The sequence below is a fragment of the Taurulus bubalis genome (assembly GCF_910589615.1).
Source record: "Taurulus bubalis genome assembly, chromosome: 14".
NCBI classification, from domain to species: domain Eukaryota; kingdom Metazoa; phylum Chordata; class Actinopteri; order Perciformes; family Cottidae; genus Taurulus; species Taurulus bubalis.
Window position 1 is genome coordinate 21,314,453 of NC_136602.1, and position 20,997 is coordinate 21,335,449.

Below are 20,997 nucleotides of genomic sequence, written 5' to 3' on the forward strand. Positions count from 1 at the left end.
CATTAGTCCTACTGAAAAGGAGAACATTGTCTCAGGCCGGGCTCTTGACACATTACTGCCACCTGTACAAAGAAATCCTAACGGGAGATTTAATCTGAAGAGACCTCCCCTGCCACTTTCAGTCAGCACTTTGAAACCAACCACGGCAGATGTCCGCAAGACTGTTTAACGCGTTGGCTTCCCCAAACCCCTCGAACAAGGCCATGCATGTTTAAATTGCCCAATAACTTAATGTTAATGTGGCAGTCATTTGAATGTTAATTGTGTTTCTGGAAGAAAAAAAAGGTGGTGGTGGTGGGGCGCTTTGTGATCTGAAGCGGCAGCGCTTCAAGTTTTTTTTAACACTTAAAAAAGAGCATTTGTCCCGTTAACGAGGAATCAAACTCCCATCCAGCCATGAAGCAATCATCGGGGCGCGTTCCAGTGCGGCCGACGGGAGAGCTATTGATACGGAGCACAAACACTTCCCAGACACCAGGAAACACTGCACTCTCATTGCATTTACCTCATTCTACCGCAGCTGTGGCTGGGAATCAATTAAAGTAAACGGGCAACGAGGTAATTTGTCGCTGCCAAGTCGATCAGAGTGTATCGAGGACCCAATCGGCGATTGGTGATTAGTGGCAGTCCAATAGGAACCCGCCGAGTTCATTACTCCGCGTCCGATAGAGATCAGGACCAAACAATTAATGAAAGTCTAATTCTGTCCTCTTTTAAAAGACAGCTGGGGCTCGGTGAGCACCGTCAACAAGAATACAATCACCACAAACATGCAACCTGGCGAGACAAAAATCCCATCAGTGGTGACATGATTGTGTCAAAGATTAACTATTTGATTTTTTACGAAAATGTTTTGACTTTTCACTCCTACATGACAGCAAACTGAAATACTTTCAGATGGGTACAAAACTAGACATTCAAAAACGTCGTCTTCGACTTCCGGATCGACATCTTTCCGACATTTCATAAACCCAACGACAAACCAACTAACGAATCAAGAAAAACAGTCGACGGTGATGATCGCTAGCTGCGGCCTTAATTGCGACACTAAATCTTTGCTGGTGCTACTACCAAAGCAGTTGACAACCAGCCACTCTCCTCCCAGGGCGTGCTGGGAGGACAAGGCCCTGGCGGGGCACAAAACAACCTCCTCGCCACACAAAGAACGCCGATTCATTTGAAGCACCACCCTTTAATTTGTTTGCACCATTTCATCGAAATGATGTGCTTGTCCGCCAGGGTGAGAGAGAGGTGTAATTCAGATGAGGAAAGTACAGGGATTGGGGGGGGGGGGGGGGGGAGAGAGAGAGAGAGAGAGAGCTTCCTGACACCCCACCGCAGGGCGCTAGGCAACCATCTAGTGGGTGGGCTTTGTGATACATTTTACCAATTTTTCATGCCCATCCCTCTTGATGTGACCCCACTCAGGGCCTTTTATGCCCCTGACAGCTCTGCGCAGGAAAACATGCTGCCGCTCTGATAGCATGAAATCGGGAACAAAGACCCCCAGGGAGAGGAGAAGGGGGCCACCGAGGCACGCCGTGCTCCGGTCCCGCCTGGCTCCGGACACAAACAGATGTTAGGCCAGCCTCGGCTCTCTCTGACGCCCCCCCACCCATGAAAGAGGAGGGCCCCCCTCTTCTCCTGTCTGAGGAATGGGCCCGGATGCATTGTTTTGGGCCTCCTCTAAGACAAAAAGTGGAGCCACTCCTTCTGAAAAGGGCCTGGCAATATGGCCGTCGCAGATAAATCACACAGGGAAGGGGAGTGAGGGAGAGAGAAGGCAATGAATTCTCAATGCGGCCCTTAATGGGCCCCCCTCTTAAATATGATGGGATACTTGCACTGCAATGTGAATGGAGCCTTTCGGAGATGACTTCTTATGTCAGAAGGGCAGAGTTGTTTAAAAAGCCTGTGGTGCCAAACACCGGGTTTACAGCTGAGTTACAATGAGCCACTCTGGAGGAGCGTCACTCTGCCGCCAAAGGCAGGAGATCCGCGCCGGGGAAACCTGCCGGCCGAGTCGTTCAAATAATCCCAGCTCCTTCCGCTCATCATCGCCTCACCAGTTGTCCTTTTTTTCCTCTCGCGACAGACTTAGCCAACCAACGAGCACCGCGAGCTGTAACCCCCAAACATGTCGAGCAGGGCCGTGTGAGATTCGGCCGCTCTCATAGAGACGGCTTCTTTGCACACGCATTAGAACAAACCATAATGATGCCGGCGGAGCGCGGTGCGCTCGCTCCCTTTGTGGAGAGAAAAAAACAAAACGGAACAATTATTGTGCTCTGTTCTACACAGGCAGAGGACTGCATTAGTCAAAATAGACTGACATCATACAAGTCGGACACTATGTGCCAGGCACAAAGAGGTCCCTATCCTTCACGGTTTATGCCACATTTCATCTGGACTAAATAACGGCCTCGCCCTTAGCTGTTGCTCCTTGTGATTTAAAAGCAAAAACCATCAATAAAGCGAGAGATAAAGACAGACAGACTGACTGGAAGTTGATTATTCATGATTTATAGAGCGACTACATTGTGTGGTGGATTAAATCAAAAAGACACAGATTGAGTATTGAGTCCACTTGAATTTAGGGATTGATGGGATTATTCGCTGATTAGATTTAGAATATTTATATTGTATGCATAATTCTGACAACCGCATCATGGTTATAAATAGACTAATAACAAATTACTAAATACACACATGACATGGTGAGACTTATCTCCATCATTTCTCATCAACTGTAAATATTCTAAATTGCAAAATATAAAACATTTGTCATCCACACCTTCAGGTGTCCGTGTCCATCCAGTGAAAGGAGGCTCAGGGATATTTAAGGATGCGTCATTTACAAGAGTACAAGATTAGTGTCCTTGTGTTTGTGACATACAAAGAGGTTCAAATAAACTGCATATAATCTGCTTCACACATTAAATACAGGAGATTTTTTCCCCCTGATTTTTTAGGAATAAACATAGATAAACACTTTTTGTCGAAACAGAAACTTCATTGCAACCTTTTTGAATATCAATTGATTTTAAAGCAAAACCATAGAAAAAAAAAATGTACTGGTAAAATATGAATATTTGCTTGTTTTCTTAGTTTTTTATGATAACTGAATATCATTGGATTTTTGACGTTCGAGTGCGTGCCTTTGTGAAACGGTGATGGACATGTTTCCATTTTATAGACCAAACAATGTATAATTGAGAAAATAATCACAGAATAATTGACAATGAAAATACCTCTTAGTGGGGTAACTAACTTGCTTTAACATGCTGTGTAGTGCAAGGAGACATTTCGGAATAACGAGGAAAAAAGGTGTAGAGGGTGTTTAAGACGACGGTGCAGGACAAAACAGAGTAGAATGGAAAGATGACAGGACAACAGAGAAGGTAAATCACCTGAAAGAACAAACAAGATTATTGTGCTCTGAACAAGGATGATTTTGAGAACCACAGGAAAAAAATTGTGTTTATGAGCTACTAAATTGTGTGGAAGTAGTTTCATGTTTTGAATTCATCTAATATGCATTAATATCAGAGCTGACAAATCTTTGGGTGTATCAATATTTTCTTTCTACTGTCCGTCAAACTAATGTGGGAGAAGGGGTGAAGCGCAGCAGTGGGGTATCAAACATCGGCTCCAACGGGCGAGCACAGCGGCGGTGACGATTGAGGGGTAACTCAGGTTACGTCCCTGACCCGGGGCCAACCCCAGGGGCCCGCGAGGCAACGCGCCCTCCCCGGGCCCTGACAGTGCCAGGCTCTGCGCTCATCCTTGGCTTGACTCGTCGCACCATCCCACCATTGGCATGGTGTTCCCAGCTGCCAGTCACAGCCTCCCCCCCACACCCTACACCCCCACTCCAAGCACACAATGGCAATAGCATGGCTGGCGCCGGGCTCAAACGGCCTGTTGTTAATGAGCAGGACCGACAGAAGCCACTGCTTGTTCTTCATTTGCCAGCATTTTTAATTATATGGACAGCGCTCCCATCAAAGCTGCATCGCTCAAGTTACGCCCTCATAGCTGAACTCCTTTTTTTTTCTCCCCTCCCTGTCTTCAGCGCTGTATTCATTAGCATTGAAGGCACACAGGCAGGCAGGCAGACACAGAGAGAGAGAGAGAGAGAGAGAGAGAGAGAGAGAGAGAGAGAGAGCGCTGTTGTCTGGAGGGAATAGTCTCCTTCTATATCCACATGGGTTATCTGTGATATAATGGGCCCTCATTGTGATAGATTGAACTCTTCTAGGCAGATAATATGCCTTTATTGTAAGGAAACGTCTCCATTACAGGCCTTCACCTGTGTGGCCATAAACAAGGGTTGGGGGGGTAAATGCGTGGGGTTTACTGCGTCAGGACAATTGAGACAGTGTCAGGTGGGTTGTCTTAGAGAAGTATATTGATTTAGTGGGCTACAACAAGCCATGTAAAGGATTTGTCAATACAATTTGGTCTGGCAATAAATCAGTCCAATGCCTCTTCTCAGTAACTTGAAACTCAATATTTGTTCCGATATCACAACTTGCACATCTGCAAATGCAGAGTACTCAGATTACTCTTAGTTTCTCGTCAAAACAAAAATGTACAAGATTACATTTGCATCCTGATCACGCTGTCATTTTTACTGACTAGAGCTTGAACACATCGATATCTAACCTCCGCTAATGTTAGATGATAGCTCCATTAATTGTTGACACAGTTTCTGATACTGGTATCGGAAACTGTGAAATCGTCAAGCGTCTCTTTTTAGTCAAAATTAGCTTGAGTACATGAGGGCCGGTGTGCGTGTGTGCGTCTACATCTGTGGCTCTGGGTGTAAATGCACGAGTGTATCTGGGCAACTGAGGGCAGCCGAGGAGGGTCGCAGTCCCTGGTGTCAGAAGTTCCACAGAACAGAGGCCCAATCAGTGCTGGCCCGCTGGTTAATGGATGGATGGCCCCCAAAATTAATTAGCCTGACTAATGTAGTGTACACTTAATTACGCTGGCCACCTTTTGATTTATAGCTTTGCCAGATACACACATGCTAGTCAAAGTCGGGCTGAAAAAGGGGAAATTGTTTACCCTTTACTGGAGCAAATTATTTACATTTACTCGGACTAGGTTCAGCAGCCGGGACAGCAACAGCCATCAGCTAATGTAATTAAATTGTGTTCGGCAGCACAAAGACTGCAGGTAACATACAAAACATAGAGCGTTTCCTTCCATTACTTAAACTGTGACATCTATTAGGTTATTAATAAAAAGTAAAGTAGATAGTTAGTCACTTTAACCTTTATCTGGTTCTTTCAGATTTGATTAAGCCAATGATATCTTCCAAAACGTAGACTTTGCATCTATAAACAGAAGATCATAAATGTAACAAAAGTAGCAATGCAAACCTCTCCGATTCATATGTATAAAACCTGACCCATATAAGCAATAAACACAAATAAAGTCAAGATGGCATTGATATCTTTTCACATCTCCCAAAACAAAACAGCTTGCTTGTAATTCCATCTCTATCGTCATGGGCGTGAACGTCGAGTAACTCTGCTGTGAAAAATGACTGATCTATCACGATGGCTTGTCATTACCGAGCATTTTACAGCGTTCGTTAGGAGCGGGGCTCGTCCAAGGCCCAACCTTTAATTTCATGCTGCTCAAGCGAGAGAAAGGACACGGGACAAAAGGAAGGAAGATTGATGCCTGCTACCGGCCCCCTGTGCTTCCTGCAGACGCAGGCGGGGGGCGCTGGTCCAAACTGGTCTCCGGTCAGAGAGAGAGGGAGGGAGAGAGGAGAGAGGAGAGGGGGCAGCTAGCCTAATGAAATCTGTCCGTGTAGCAGCGGATCAGCCCCAATTAAAACAGCCCCACACCATGTCACAGGGACAGTAGATCAAGTCAGCAATTAACCTTCCCACTGGCCTCTATCAATCCTTAAATTGGAGCTGGCCGGGGCCAGCAGCACACAATCTCTGCAGATATTAAATTTACATTCTATTAAGTTTAATTAGGAGGGATTTTAAATATACTGGGAGTCCAGGCACGAAGCCCTGAGCCTGTCATCGACGTATCTGATTCACTGCCGCCGGCCACCTCGGGGGAAACACACACACGCACGCACGTGCGTGCACGCACCACTGTACACCTTTTACACCCTCTGACTGAAGCGCCAAGGAAAAGCTGCGTTTGCCGTCGGTGTGAAAGGGTCAACAAGGGTCGTGTGACCCGGCGTCATGACTGAGTTGGGCTGTTCAGGGAGTTTTCAATGTTATTATTGAAATCTTATTGTTACTACAAGCTAACTGTACATAGTGGCAGTGACTAAATCACCGTTCCAACCGGTTCGAGCCTGCTCCTGCAGGCCCCCCCCTGTGATTCACTTATACCTGCAACAATGTCGTCTGCCGTAAATCTGTCTGCCCCAATCGCCCTGGTTAGAGTCGCCATTGAGACACAAACTGGAAACTAGGCATATTAAATGCCTTTGTGAAAAAAGCTTGAGGCGGTGGGAGGTGAAAGTGTATTGAAATGTTGATAAATGGCTAATTGTTAACACTGATTCCTTTTAACAAAACAGATACCAGAGCTTCAGAGCAGCAGTGAGTGTTTACAAAGAAACAGATTAGAAGTGGTTGAGAGAGAAAGAGAGAGAGAGAGAGAGAGAGAGAGAGAGAGAGCGAGAGCGAGATCAAGAATAAGATGAAAACTATTTATCTTAATTGAGGCACACAGTTTATTGGAGGGAAATGGATTTACACGCATGGTTGAGATCAATAATATCAACCTCTAAAAATGTCATCTCACATCAATCACATAGTAATAACATTCCCCCCGCCCCATAATTTGGGCCCTCCTTGAGAACTCTGCAATACAAGTAGGGTCTGTTTTACTGCAACAGGTCTGGGACAAGATGCACAGAACCTCTGTTTTTATGCACTGGTACAAGTGGAAAGAAAACATAAAAAACACATTAACGTCTTTATTTGACTAAGTTACCATTAGACAATGCCTAATTTGAGCCTTCAGTAACATTTACATACAGCAAACTTTCCATTTTCCTTCCCATCTATATTCTGAAGGTGTTTTCACAGAGGGGTTTGTTCATCTTTCTATATAGCCTGATTTATACAACATTTGAATCCTAAATCATGTCAATAATTGTAAATTTTTTGAGTGAAGAGATGTTGAAAATTCCCCCAAAAAACATTGACTCTAATATGTCAACAAAATGAAACAAAAAGTATGAACCTGGCTGTATCTAATGTGCAGAATTCTGTTCTGGAAAAGTATATAAATGAATGCCTCATTTGCATATACAGTATAAACAATATATACAAATATTTGTAATACAATTATTGTCTCAATTTACGTAATGAACTTGGGAAGTTTCCTGGTGTCCTCTATTAGTTATAATGTCCACTCTATTCACCTGTGGTGTTTGCTCTGAAGTCTCCGACTTGAACATGAGGGGGTTCAAAGAAACTGCAAGCTCCGATTTGCCAGACAAAACCTTCAAAAACCATTCCTCTACGCTTTCCTGTTTTATCAGCACCGATGCAAAGCGTGATCAAGCCGTAGCCCGATCACACCCATGGGAGAGGAGAGGGAAGGCTGGCGGGGACTGGACCACCTCCAGGCTGCTCAGCCCTAGCATTAGTCTCCACGTGGCTGTGTCCTTTGTCTGCCAGTCAAAGGCCCCGCTGAATGGGGGTCAATTGAAACCAATTCCCTCTGTCGGACACAATTAATGGGGTTGCCCGGACCGGGCGAGAAGGGGGGGTCCGCGGGCCTTTGGTTACTGATCCTGCCGCACAAGCATGCCAGGAATTTGCCACCTGGAATTTATCCTGTGACAATAATAAACCCAACCCAACCTCCCCCCCTCCTTTCAAACCCACCTCCTCCTCTGTACACACATGGATACATCCCAAAATACAAATGACCCCTGTCCCATCCAACCCACCCACAGGGCGGGATGGGTGACGGGGGAGTGGCTAGCGGTTGTCCACAGTCTAGTCACCCACAATGGACCAGAGCCAGAGAAGAAGAGGAGTGGTGTAGCGTGCAACTGTAGAGAAATGTACTGGAGCATTTTCTGACCCAGTGACTCCCAAAGTGGGGCTTGGCAAACCCTGTGGGTGCCTGAGGGTTGCCCCTGGTGTTCGAAGTAAAGGTGTCTATACATCTGCGAAGTGTTTTTGGGGCCCTTCCCTATCGATTGAAAGTGGAGAGAGAATAGTAAGAAAAGCAGAAAAAAGAGACTCCAAGACGACGGGAAACGAACTCCGTGTCTGAATCAATCTTCGGATAAGTATGGACGATCGATCCGCCACAGGCCCATCTACGTTTAAGCACTTCAGTGGATGTGCGCTAATTGTCCTGTTGACATTAATTGTCATTAAAAGGGCTTGAAACGGCCTCGCGGCTTTGAGTTACATCTTCCGCCGAGGTTGCGACCCGTTTGTTTATTGGTGACATCACAGCTCTCCCTTGCAAAGGTCCCTGTTAAATCAGACCAGGTTGACCACAACACAGGACGGGTTTAGATCATGATGACATCATCGGCCTACTCTATTGTCCCAGTTAAATGGTCGGCAGGTTGGAGGACCCTCATTAAACTGGAGGGGAAATGTCTAGGGGTGTGTGTGTGTGTGTGTGTGTGTGTGTGTGTGTGTGTGTGTGTGTGTGGTTTAAGCAACAGCTTTAGCTTCCTGAGGGGAAGTCTAAAAGGCCCCCCTGCATTGCTGTCACACCCCTTTAAAACGGACTGGATCAATCAGATGAATTTGGCCTAACAAATTGGTTTGTGTGTGTGTGTGTGTCTGTGTGTGTGTGTGTGTGTGTGTGTGTGTGTGTGTGTGTGTGTGTGTGTGTGTGTGTGTGTGTGTGTGTGTATTCGCTCTAGATGTGAATGGGGGCCAAGGTGCATAAGAAAGGAGCCATGTGGATGGGAGAGGGGAGGGGGCACAGCGATGGACACACAGCGGTGCAAGCCTAACACATCCCTGGAAAAGGGGTCGCGACCCCCTGCCGCACTCAAACAGCATTTCAGAGCGGTAGAGACACAGAGAGGGTGAGTGCTTACCTCCCACCGAGCAGCAGGGACGAAAGAGAGAGAGAAAGAGAGAGGAGAGGGGAGAGAGAAGAGGAGAAGAGAGGGGAGGGGAGTGAGAAGAGGATATGAGAGGGAAGAGAGAGAGAGAAGAGGGAGAGAGAGAGAGAGAAGAGAGATATATATCTAGATCAGATGCACATGCTAAACACGCTGAGAATTATCTCGTCTGAGTCGGTGTGATTGGATGCCTTCCTGTCAGCTTAAAAGGTGGACAGCCCTAACATATATATATATAAAAAAATCCTTTTACCTTCTCTCGAATATTAGCACCATATGGCACTTGGCTTGCCTGTCGTTACTTTAAAATCTCTGTGGCGACCTCAATGTGTGCCAGGTGACATCTGACTCCTGAATAACCTCTGTGTTTGCACATCTGCCGTTGTGGATTCATTAGCTCCAAAGCAACGCAGGTTCACATGATCAGCCGATTACAGTTGTGTGACCCAATTACGCAAAATAACTAAATCTATTGCACAAACTTCCAGGCCGTCAATCAAGGGCCCTGTCGGCTGCTGATCCCAATAAGCCGACTGGGGGGTTACTGCCCCCCTAGTGGCCGGGTGACTGAACTACAAAAGGTTTCTTCTCATGTGCCACACAGAGTGAAAGTCCTTCCGAAGTCATTCAGAAAGCCTTCCCTCCTCATCTGAATGGTGGAACTAAACAAAGCCCACACCTCGAACAGGCCCACCGGCTCCTGGGCCATTGTGGCGGAGAGCGGGGAGACGAACGGCCAACAAGTGGCTCTTCCACTCTGTTATCACGGGACGCCAATGTCTGTAGGGCCTTTATGACTTGTTACACCACCCCCGCCCCACCATCTCCTGCCGCTAAATGACTGCGCTTTACCTTTGGCTCTCACCAGCCTCATTTGCGCCAAGGAAAGGAGGGGAGGAGAAGGAGGGGGAAGAAAGAGGGGAGGGCGCAGGAGAGGAAGGGAGAGAGAAAGAGAAGTGAATGGCACCGTAACATAACAATGCACTTGGAGGCTCAGTTGGCAAACACAGCTGGGCCACTGGGACAGTGAGGCGTTTAATGAGTCATAACTCTAAAGAGACAGTGGGCTCCTAAAACCACTTTTACTACACGGCAGTCTCTCTCTAATGCACACAAACTTTATATTGCGAGGAGTTTGACACTGGTTAACCACATGTGTACAGTACATCAGCATATAGTTGAGACACAAATGTCCCCACATCTATCTTTCATCACACGAAAAAAATACTCACCTCAATGACCTGCTTCGAGTCCAGCCTGAAGTTAAAGTCCCCAAAGACGAAATATGGCAGCTTCTCGTGCCGCTGGTCCGTGATCCTGGAAAGACACGACAAACACTTGTGAGCGGGAAAGGTTTCTCAGCCACCATCCCGGGATGGATGAGAGCCGGCATCACTCCTCATAATCCCAAACTCTACACATACGTTTTAATCGGCGCATTGGGAGCCCGGCTGCTAGTTGTCAAAAGTCTTCCCCACACCTCAGGGTATTTAGTTCACGAGGGCCACAGCACCACCTGGTGGTCCGGACACTCGGATTGGAAGATGTTCACTTTGGTGATCTTTTGGTAAGTGTTCATGTTTCCACAGAGCATGCAGAATGGCTGTAAGGAAGGGGCTGATGGAGAACGAGATCTGAGATGCACAGGGAGGCCTAGGATGAGGGTTTATGTGTAGGTGTTTAAACTGCTTGTGAGACTGAAATTGAAACAGATGTCCCACCTTAAATATCCTTATATTACTGATTTCCAAGTCCAATATCAAAAATGTTCCCCAATAATCTGGGCAGCGTACAGCTTGAGTAAGACCTTCAATTCAGAAAATAAATACTTTGATAAAAAAAAAAATTCATCAGGGGAAATCAAATGGAAGAAACAATTATACATCTACTTAAAACAACAAGTAGTTGCCTTCAGGAAACCCTGCATGGTGCCCATCTAGAGATATTTTTGAGATGTTTGCAGTTTCCTACATGCGGCTGAATTAAGAGACTGAAGCAGTTTAGAGATTCAAGTAAACACACCGCTAATTCTCAGCTGACACCACAATCGAATCAATAGACTCTGAGAATTCTTTGATGGCAAAGAAAATTCACTTTGCTAAGTCGATCAACCGAGAGAGTGAACCAGCCCCAACCCCTGAAGATGTTCTACCAAGCGGTGACATGGCGGCAGCTGCCTTAGAGAAAAGACAACGTCAACAAACTCTGTGGATTCCTAGTTGGGCCACAAACGGACTTGTAGAGCTTGAAGGACCACGAGTGCTGCCCTGGAGTGCACCCCAAATCATGATGCCTCCTGAGGGTATATATTGTTAATGTACTGTATGCATAGAGAGTACAGTATCAGACGATTCATAGAGTTTAGATCATCTCTGTAATGGACCACTTCCAAATTTCCAGAACGTTGCCACAGCACCAGCGTCCCAATGCTTTAAAATAAGTTTAAAAAAAACACACCTAAGCGACATATAATTAACTCCTATGACTCGTCTCCTACTTAAAAGTGTCTCTTCTACAGAGCAGAGACGGGGAATTAAGGTGGACGCGGCACGGCCCCTTGTGTAATTAATGATTCAGGATGCTCGGCTCACTATCGCCACTAACCGCACGTATAAATCTCACCCAGTGCCCAGATAACAATATATTTATAGGGCCGTAAAGAGAGAGGAAGCCTCTTCTTAGCGGCGGGTCTCGGCTCTGGCCTGCCGGGCCGTCGTAAAGCACGGCGGCTTCTTCTCTTCAGAGAGAGGGAGCGGCAGGGAGGCGAAGGTGACTGGAGTGAAGAGGCGGGGAGCGCAGCTATTATATTAAATAGAGAGTATGCGACTTTGACATCCCATTACATTAAATATTTCCGCGAGAGGGGACGTCGGAAGGATTTACAGTTCCGTCCCAAAATAACAACTGAAATGTTTCATGGTTATGATTGATGTAATTATTATTGTCCGTCCAGACGGTTCCATCTTTATGATGGACATCTGCTCTATTCTTTCCTGCTCTTATGCGGGGTTAGATGAGGACTTCAAAATGAGATCTAACATCTCTATCTGTTCTTTGAACCATATGGATCATTCTTAACACTTCCGGGTCTCGTACCGCGGATCCGCGTGGTACGATGTTTCTATTAATAGCTCAGCGAAAAAATGGCACAACAATATGGTTTAGATGTTGCTGGACGCTCCAGACTCTTCACTTCTGCGTCCTTGTGCCCGTTAGATCGTACACACAGCGAGCTCTGAGCCTGTAATGTTTCTGTCGAGCTCCGCCTTTCACCGTGATTTGTCGATTCTTGTGTCCGTCGACATTTTGTGTGAAACTAACCAATGAACACTCAGAAAAGGACCTACCCACCTCACACTGCAAAAAAACACTGCAGTTTTCAGTCAGAGAGACGTCAGTTCAGCTCAGATCAGATCAGCTGTTCAGTCTTACTCAACACACGACCATGCGCTGGTAAAGAGTACATAGTACATATTGTGTTCATTCCAGCTCTACTCGCAATCATAGACTGTGCATAACAAGTGAATATAGTCATAACCATACCCGTTGGTTTATGGACTGAGGTTTTGATACCTCGAGTTTGGCATTTTGGCCATTGCCATCCTGTTTTTTGGTCCTCACCATCTTGGTTTTGTGCAACCAGTGAAGGGAAATATCCATATTTGTGGAGACATGACGTTGTGGTCAAGACACTGTATACGGCTCTGGCAGTGATAATCATCATAAACCCTGCTTTATATTCTATTTTACTATGAATGGGACCATACATTTACTAAACAAACATCATGCTTTGTTGAAGACGACTTGAAACTAGAGATTGAGGCCATAAACTAATTTATTCAGCTTTAATGAGGTAATAAATAAAGTGAGGAGTATCTATCGAATCAGACTTATTTTTGCAACCAGAAGAGTTGCCCTCTGCTGGCCAACATAAAGAATGCAAGTTTAAGGCGCTTCCGCATTAGTTTCACTTTTGGGAACCGGAGGTTGCAGTAATAGACCGAAGAGGTAGGTCTTGAAGGTGTGTGCATGGACACACCAAGAATCCGTATCACTATGGACACAATTCTGAGCTAAATGCCCCATCAAACTGTACCTGTAATCAATAATCACACGCTGACAGCAAACTGGCACTGATGTCATTAGTGACCTTACATCCTGGTGCTAAGAGACCCAGCTCTATTCAAACAAAGTTAGTGGTCAGCGTGTCCCACTGGCTCGAATGGATGGCAGTAAAAAGGCTGAGCACGGGCGTCAAAGCGGTTGTTATAGGCGTGGGAACTCCTGTGCCCCTTGTGCTAATAGAGAATTTACCACATCCGCTGCTGCTGACGAAGAAAAAGAAGAATAAGAGAGTGGGTGAAAAGTGAGGCGGAGGAAGAGAGTGTGTTTCCTCAGAGGCTTTCTCCTCTGTGTCCCGTAACTTTATCCCGCTAACAGCCATGTCTAATACCCGCAGCCCGGCTGTTTTTGTCTGCTGCTCCAAGGTATCAGCCACAGGTCAGAAGGTAACACTCTGTTTACACGATCATTTCCTAAAGCACTCGTGGTGACCCGCTGGTGCGAAAGTTGACTTTTTTTCTTGGCCTTTGTGGAGGATGGAGGGGCGGTAGGCGGCGAGTGGACGGACGAAGAATTGCGACATTAGCTACAGCTACTGGGCGTGAAAGGGGCCTGAGGGTGGGGGGTCCCAGAGCTTGGGGGGCCAAGCTCCCCCGCACCCCCAACTCCCCTTCCCTCGCTGACCCTCACTCCCGACGGGGGCCCCCATTAGCCTCGTCATCGCAGTTCATTCAGGCAAACTGTAACAGTGTCGGTGACATTCTCCCACAAAGACACACTCCTTTACACAGTCTATAAACATGCTTCTCCGGGCCAATTCATCGCGCAGTGACACCCCTGAAAGAGGCTCTTCACAAGCGCCGTTCCCACTGAGGTTTGGGCTGGGGCATTCGCCGGGCCGTCCTTCAGGGTGGGGGGGCCGCACAAAGACAGGGGTCAGACGCTAATTTATAACACTGCCCCTGACTCTGCTCCCAGGCCCCTTAAACCAGCAGCACAAAACAACGGTGGTGCATTCTCCATTTCCAAATTCGACTTTTCTGTAAACACGCAAACATGCAGTTACAAAAGTGAACAAACGGAAAATCACACACCTGTGCCCAATAGTCTGAAAATGCTCTTGCGCCAGAGGTCAGTCTCATAGAGAACACTCCTGTATACACGATAACACTTATCGCCTGCTTGTAAATCTCTCTCTCCCTCACACCGGTCTCAATCCCTCAGCGACTCCTCGCCAGATTACGTCCTGTGATTGACAGGTAAACTGAGCTGTAATAGACAGTCTGAATGAGATCATGAGGGTGCATGGGGGGGGCCATGTCACGATCATATTGACAAGATGACTAACCATAAGTTGGCCGTTCGGATTCCACTTTGCACACAATGGCCCAGAGGCCGACCACGGTCGCCCATTGTAGGCAAATGTTGAGAATTTGGGAGAATGTTAACATTGTGAAGAATGTGCTCGGTGACGTCTCTCTGAATGGGCCAGGGGTGGCCCATGGCGGGACCTTTGACACGGCATGACCGCCTTCCCCTCGTCCCCCTGTGGGCACCCAGGCACCTCTGGTTTCAAGAACACCGTGGAGGGAAGATTCGGTGCCGAGGGTGGGTACAAGGATGTCGGCGCGGTCACGCAGAGGTTAATGAATAATTCAGCTTGAGCCGACCTGGTATCTGTAGATTCTAGATTTGAACGTAAAACCACCTGCACCCACGAACTGGATTACCAGCCGGGCAAAGCCAACAACTGCTCCAGACACCCTTGAGTCCCAAAAGCCCCAAGTTCCCTGTGTCAATCGGCTTTTTGCTAATTTATTACGAAATTCACACCACTAAAAGGTACAACATCAACAGGCACTGCACTCAACACGCCCTGCGCTGTGCTAAAGTCTAGCTAGGCCTGAACGTCTTGATTATTCCAGTATATATCATGCCTACCTGGTGCTTTTTCCTAAGCGCACCACAAAGAAACATTAAAATGAATAGAGTCTCATTGAATGACCATGGACGGCCGTGCAGAGAACCTGGTGGGGTTTGGTAGTGTTTCTGTACAAACTGTCCTGACACTGTCATACGGTACTTGATGGGAACATGGACGCAATAAGGGCCCCAACACCAGACAAACAAGTAACATTTGGTCGTGTCTGTACTGGCTGATGAAATGCAACATGCATGTAAAGACGATAATGGACAGCCAAAATCTGTCCACATCCTCTTGGGAGACACTCTGCCTGATTGCTTTAGTTGTTTGCCATGTTGCTGTATTACTATAGAATTCATTTAAAAAGAAGAAATTCTGGCATTGCAACAACACTAATGAATACAAAATGAATTACAAATTCACACAAGGTTTGTTTTAGGTCACTTTTGGTTATCTGCATGGTCGTAAAAAGGTGGCAAAGTGATACCCGACAAATCTCTGAAAGGCTCATGTCGATCTATAAAGAGAGTGCCTGCTGTAGAAGAGTGTGTGTGCGCGAGAGAGAGAGAGAGAGAGAGAGAGAGAGAAATAAACAGGTCCACTCTGAGTAGAGAGACACTGGGGAAGATTAACCTCTGCTCCTGCAGCCCTCCCAGGGTGAGAAGGCAGTTCAGAGTCACAGTGACACCACACACACACACACACACACACACACACACACACACACACACACACACACACACACACACACACACACACACACACACACACACACACACACACACACACACACCTTGTTAAACATTGCAATTTGAATTCAGCTGCTGTATGATAACAATAATAAAACATTTGCTGCTTTTCATTTGAAATGGACACATACAACATGACACACACACACACACACACACACACACACACACACACACACATACACATACACATACACATACACATACACATACACACACACACACAAACCACTCCCTTCAATAAATTCATTCTGGCTTTCTGGAGGATCTCCCTGAGATTATCCAGTCCTCCCTCTTGCAGCTCAACATGTCTATAGGCTGGAAACTAGCTGGCCTTTCTCTGCTCTTTCAGCCTGTTGTTCTGGGAAAAGCCTAAAGGGAAACATTTAGATTGGAGGGCTCTTTGAGACGCTCTGACAGTTGACTGATGACCGTCCATAAAATGACAAAGCGTCGCTGTGTGGTGGCCAGTGCGGCCCACTGCCTCCCCATGGGAAACTAATTGCTTTGAATTGTTAACGGCAACATTATTTTTCTGCCAATCATTGCTTTTCAATGCCCCGAAAATGAGCATGAAACAAGTTCCTTTCAGCAGACAAAACAGTTAAATGTCCCCAATGTTGATCAAATTAACTTCAGCACTGTGACAATGGACTATATTTGTGTGAAAATAATGGCGTGCCACAAAGGATGCCTTTATGCCAGGATTTCACAGTTGTAATGTAAAACTGTTCTCCCCTGAACCGGACCAGCCGCTCTGAATAGGGGAGTGGAAAAAAGAAACAAACTCCTTCCCACAAAAGGGATTTTTTTTGTGTTTTGTTAGGAAGATTTTTTTATTTTTTATTTTATCTTATGGTATCATTTAGCAGCCGTGTCTTCTGGCTTTGAGAGAGGCATCACTTTGATAACTTCTGCTGTCTCCTCAGAAGGCAGATTATTCTTTCTTCTTTATAAACATTGTTCCTCAATTTTATTAATATATCCAATTGAATTGTTCTTGAAAACACAACAACTTATTTTTTTCATATTGTGTGCACACAAAAAACTATTAACCTTCATCATAATTATGAAACAATGATTCTCCACATCAAAGTGTAGCTGAGTCAACAAGAGAAATAATGGCTGACGCAGGCCCAAGCTCATATCAGCGTTTTGCAGAGGATGCGTTTCAAGCGGAGGTTTGTTTTTGCTTTCATGGAAGCAGAGCAGTACTTTTTTTTTTGTTGATGTGACTCAATAGCTAGGGCCTGGCTGGCTAAAAGCTGTTCCTTCTCATTGTTCCCCCGAGGCCTTGAAGCACTTTGGGAGATAAACACCGTTTAGCAGTTAAAAGGGCCACAGAGGGAAAGGCTTATCAGATGTCTCCTCAATGAGCCCTATAAGCTGCATTATTAGGCCTGGGCCTCAGATAAGGTGGAGGCTCAAGTTTGATTCCCTAGCCCCGGCAGCAGAGCTGCATGGAGCGGGCTCCTGCACCGGCTGGTGGTGTGTTGGGCAGCCCATGCCCCTGCCCCTTCCTCTCCCCTCCCCTCCTCTCCTCTCCTCTCCTCTCCTTTCCTTTCCTCTCCTCTCCCATCCCGCAATGGGAGATTAGAGCTCGGAAGAGGAGGGAGAGAGCAGCGGAGAGAAGAGGGAAGGAGGCAAGGGGTGCTGGGGTTTTAGATATTTCCCCCCTTTTCCTGCTTGGCTTTCTGGGGGTAGGAGTCAAAGTTAGGACAATGGCCAAAAAGATGGTTCCCAACCAGCCGCTGAATGGGAACACTGTTGGTGGTAGCGCTTCATTCAAAGCCTGGGCCCGGGCACATTGTCCTCCCAGATCGGCGGAGGAGAATGGAGTTTGCTGGTGGCTGCCAAAAGGTTAGCAGCCTCTGTGAAAGGACCGGCCCATTATTCACTGCCCTTTACAGAGCCCGAGCACCCTTTGTGCTCCTCCTCCCTTCCCTCTGCGCCGCCAGCTTTTTCTCACTCCGGTGCCCCGGATCTGCGCCCGGTGATCTCCCCCCCACACCCAAAGTGAGTGACTGAGGCGCGATGCCACCACTATCCCACCCCAGGAATACCAGGGGGAGCCGGGATATATAACAACCCCCCCCCCCCCCCCCGATGCCTTGCACCACTTACCCCTCATCCCCACCAGTCAAAAAAAAGAACCTCTAAATGATATGGCCCACAAGTAACAACAAGGTTACCATTCACGGCACAAGGGGATTTAGAAGGAGGGAGCGTGGAAACTGCCACTCAGCCAACACAATTTCTATTCAATCCTTCCTCAACCTCGGAGACTCGGCTATTTAGGTGTATTTACAAGGGAAGGGGAAATAAATCAACTGAAAAAGCATGATGAAAGCAGAGGAAATACAAGGAAAATCACTCCAATGTAAGCAACAACGGAGGTCCTTTTCAAGCTTCATTATGCCAGTAAATCCAGGTAAGTTACAGCATCATAAAACAGCAAAAGCTGCCATATTCTTTAAACGCTCCAGCTTCCCTGTCCATTAAAAGCGGACCATTCTTGCATCAAATCAAGAATGGAGCACAGGTAAAATATGACCCTCGCAGAAAATACTTAAAAAAAGTGCCTCGTAATTCACGGGCGCGTTAAAGAGCTGGGCGGTAATGTATGGAACCCGTATATGCATGCAGTTATTCAAAGCGGGGGCGTCGGGAGTCACGCCGCGCATTCTGATGCCATTTGAATGGGAGGTCACCTGCTGCTGGGCTTTCATTCCGTGTTAGTGCGGCCAGGTGGGGAGCAGGGGCACCCTCTCATCCTGCTCTGCCGCAAATGGATAACCAATAAGTGACATTAGTGTGGCCTGTGAATAGATGGCCTGTTTGTACAGAGGCCAGCTCGACTCAGTGCAGGACCCAGACGTCTTTACCAACGCTGTCGCGACTCCCAGAGCCTCGCCAGCACAATTAAAGTGCAGACGTTATTCCCTCTTGGGAGCATAAATGTGATGAGGATACGTTTAATATAGAATTGGAAATGTTGGCCTGATGGTGGTGGAACAGGAGCAGTGAGGGGGTTCATCCTCTGTGTATTTCCAGCATATCTTAAGAAATTCGCTCAAGGCTTTCATGAGAGTGGACCAAACGGACGGACGGACAACCCTACCCCAAAGGGCAATCATTTTTGTTATTTTGTGTGTACTTAGTTGACAATCTGACTTTTCAGGCTGAGCTCATGGAGTGTCCAAAATGGAAAGGGTGCCTCCTCTGGGGAGGATGAATGAGCTCCGGAAATGTCATGGCGATGAAACCATGATTTATTCTTTGGGGACCAATATTATCTGACGTAAATCAAACCCATTTCGAGATACTTCCTGTGTACCAGATCTTTCTTCAGGGAGGACATTGAGGCAAAAAGGTACCGTAAGATACCAAAATGATCCCTTTCGATATCATGGTAATCGGCCGATGCGTGTCCCATTCAACAAATACGCTTGCCTGCCGCTAGTGTGGGACAACAACCAAAGATAAATGTAGGATTACACACAGAAAAAAAAGTTTAACTGTAAGGAGGCGTTAGAGAGGGGGACAAAAAAAAGAGATAAAAGAGAGTTGGGAGTTCACAGACCGTGTAGTGAGCCCCTACTTTTACAGACGGATGTAATCCCACCGAAATCTTCTCGGCTCTACCTCTCCCACTCGCTCTCAACTCTAAGCCGCCATTACAATATCAATACAGGTTTTGCCATGCTAGACAGGACTGGGGGTTGTGAATAGTATCCACTACATTTTTCAGCATTTCCCCCCCCATTCTCAAACATTAAATCTCCTTTTATTTTATTTATATTCTCATCTCAGTGAAAACAGACGTTCGGCATGTACAGTACCTGTCTAAAGCGTAGCCCAGCGCCTTCTGCCTGGTCCCAGAGTAGACGGAGGGGCTTTTCTCCAAGGCCACCAAGTTGGAAGCATCGTGGAAAAGGTGGATGTTGACCAGATCAAAGGTACTGGGATAAAAGAACACAGTCTGAGAGTCCTTCTTCAACCAGAACACTGTAAATAAACTCATGAAAACATTCCAAGTGACAAAACTGAAGCTAATGTTAAATTACAAATCAATCGCTGCTTCGTGAATATATTATTCTTCAATGAATTCATCAACTTCATTAAGACTTTTAGCTTAGTAATCAATTCAAGTGTTGATAAAAGCCCACTGTGTGTATTTTTAATGAGGGGTTTTGAATCCTCAAAGAGAGAGAGAGAGGTTTGGGGCAAAATGTTTCATTGCACTTTCCGGTTTATTATTCACAGAGCATCTTCTCTGATCAAAATAAAAGAGGACCAAATGTTTTTTGACCAAAAATCGATCAACATAATGCTGCTTTCACTTTCACGCTGTGCTGGATTACATTCCTGCTAATGAACAAATCCCTGCATAGAAAGAAGACTTAAATACATTTTTTTTTTTTTGAAACTAGTAATATAGAGTATAACACTCTTCTATGGGAACGTTTCTCACAGGGCTACCCCAAATAAGCGACGCAAAAACCTTGCCCGCCTGGTAGTTCAGGAAGCGTCTGTCCCGTCAGAAAAGACCTCTCAATACAGTGATGAACCCCGCCTGCTGATCCTATCAATCTGAGGGTGTTTTGTCAGCGTGGCTTTCGTCGGGGGGAGGAGGAATTGGCCCGGAGGAATTGGTCTTATCTCAAGGGTTTTCTTTTATTCTGTGGGCGACATCCTGAACAAATGAGTACATGCGTGCCTTTGGCGTTCTCCGTCTATACCCATCTCCCCCCCCCCCCCCCCCCCCCATTCTTCACCAGCCTCTCTCTCTCTGCCGCTCTTGTCAAACGTCATGCCCCTATTAAATGCTTACCGTTTCAGCTCTTTAGTTCTCATGTCATCCTTCTATTAGATTACAACCCCCAATCCCCCCCCCCCCCCCCCGCTGCTCACACTGGAAGCCAGCATTTTCTTTCCCCCGTTCATGCCGCACAGGTTCAATTGCATGTAATCTTTTTGGTCATCTGTCATATGCAACTGCTTGACTAACGCGATTACGTCTAATCAAATCCCTGCCGTCTAACGCACACTGTCCGGAGAGTCTCTCTCTCCCTCCCTCCCCCTCTCTCTCTCTCTCTCTCCCTCTCTCCCTCTCTCTCCCTCTCTCTCTCCCTCACTCTCTCTCTCTCTCC

At 46.5% G+C, this 20,997-nt stretch overlaps 1 protein-coding gene across 1 annotated transcript in view; it reads right to left on the bottom strand.

Moving 5' to 3' along the window:
- Positions 1-20,997, bottom strand: part of inpp5a (inositol polyphosphate-5-phosphatase A) — a gene marked incomplete at its 5' end in the record, with an annotated part of 140,558 nt that overhangs the window by 29,799 nt on the left and 89,762 nt on the right. The window contains 2 exons of the mRNA XM_079229968.1: positions 10,342-10,426; positions 19,687-19,806. Of these exons, the coding sequence (XP_079086094.1) occupies positions 10,342-10,426; positions 19,687-19,806 (205 nt within the window). The remainder of the gene's footprint in view (positions 1-10,341; positions 10,427-19,686; positions 19,807-20,997) is intronic.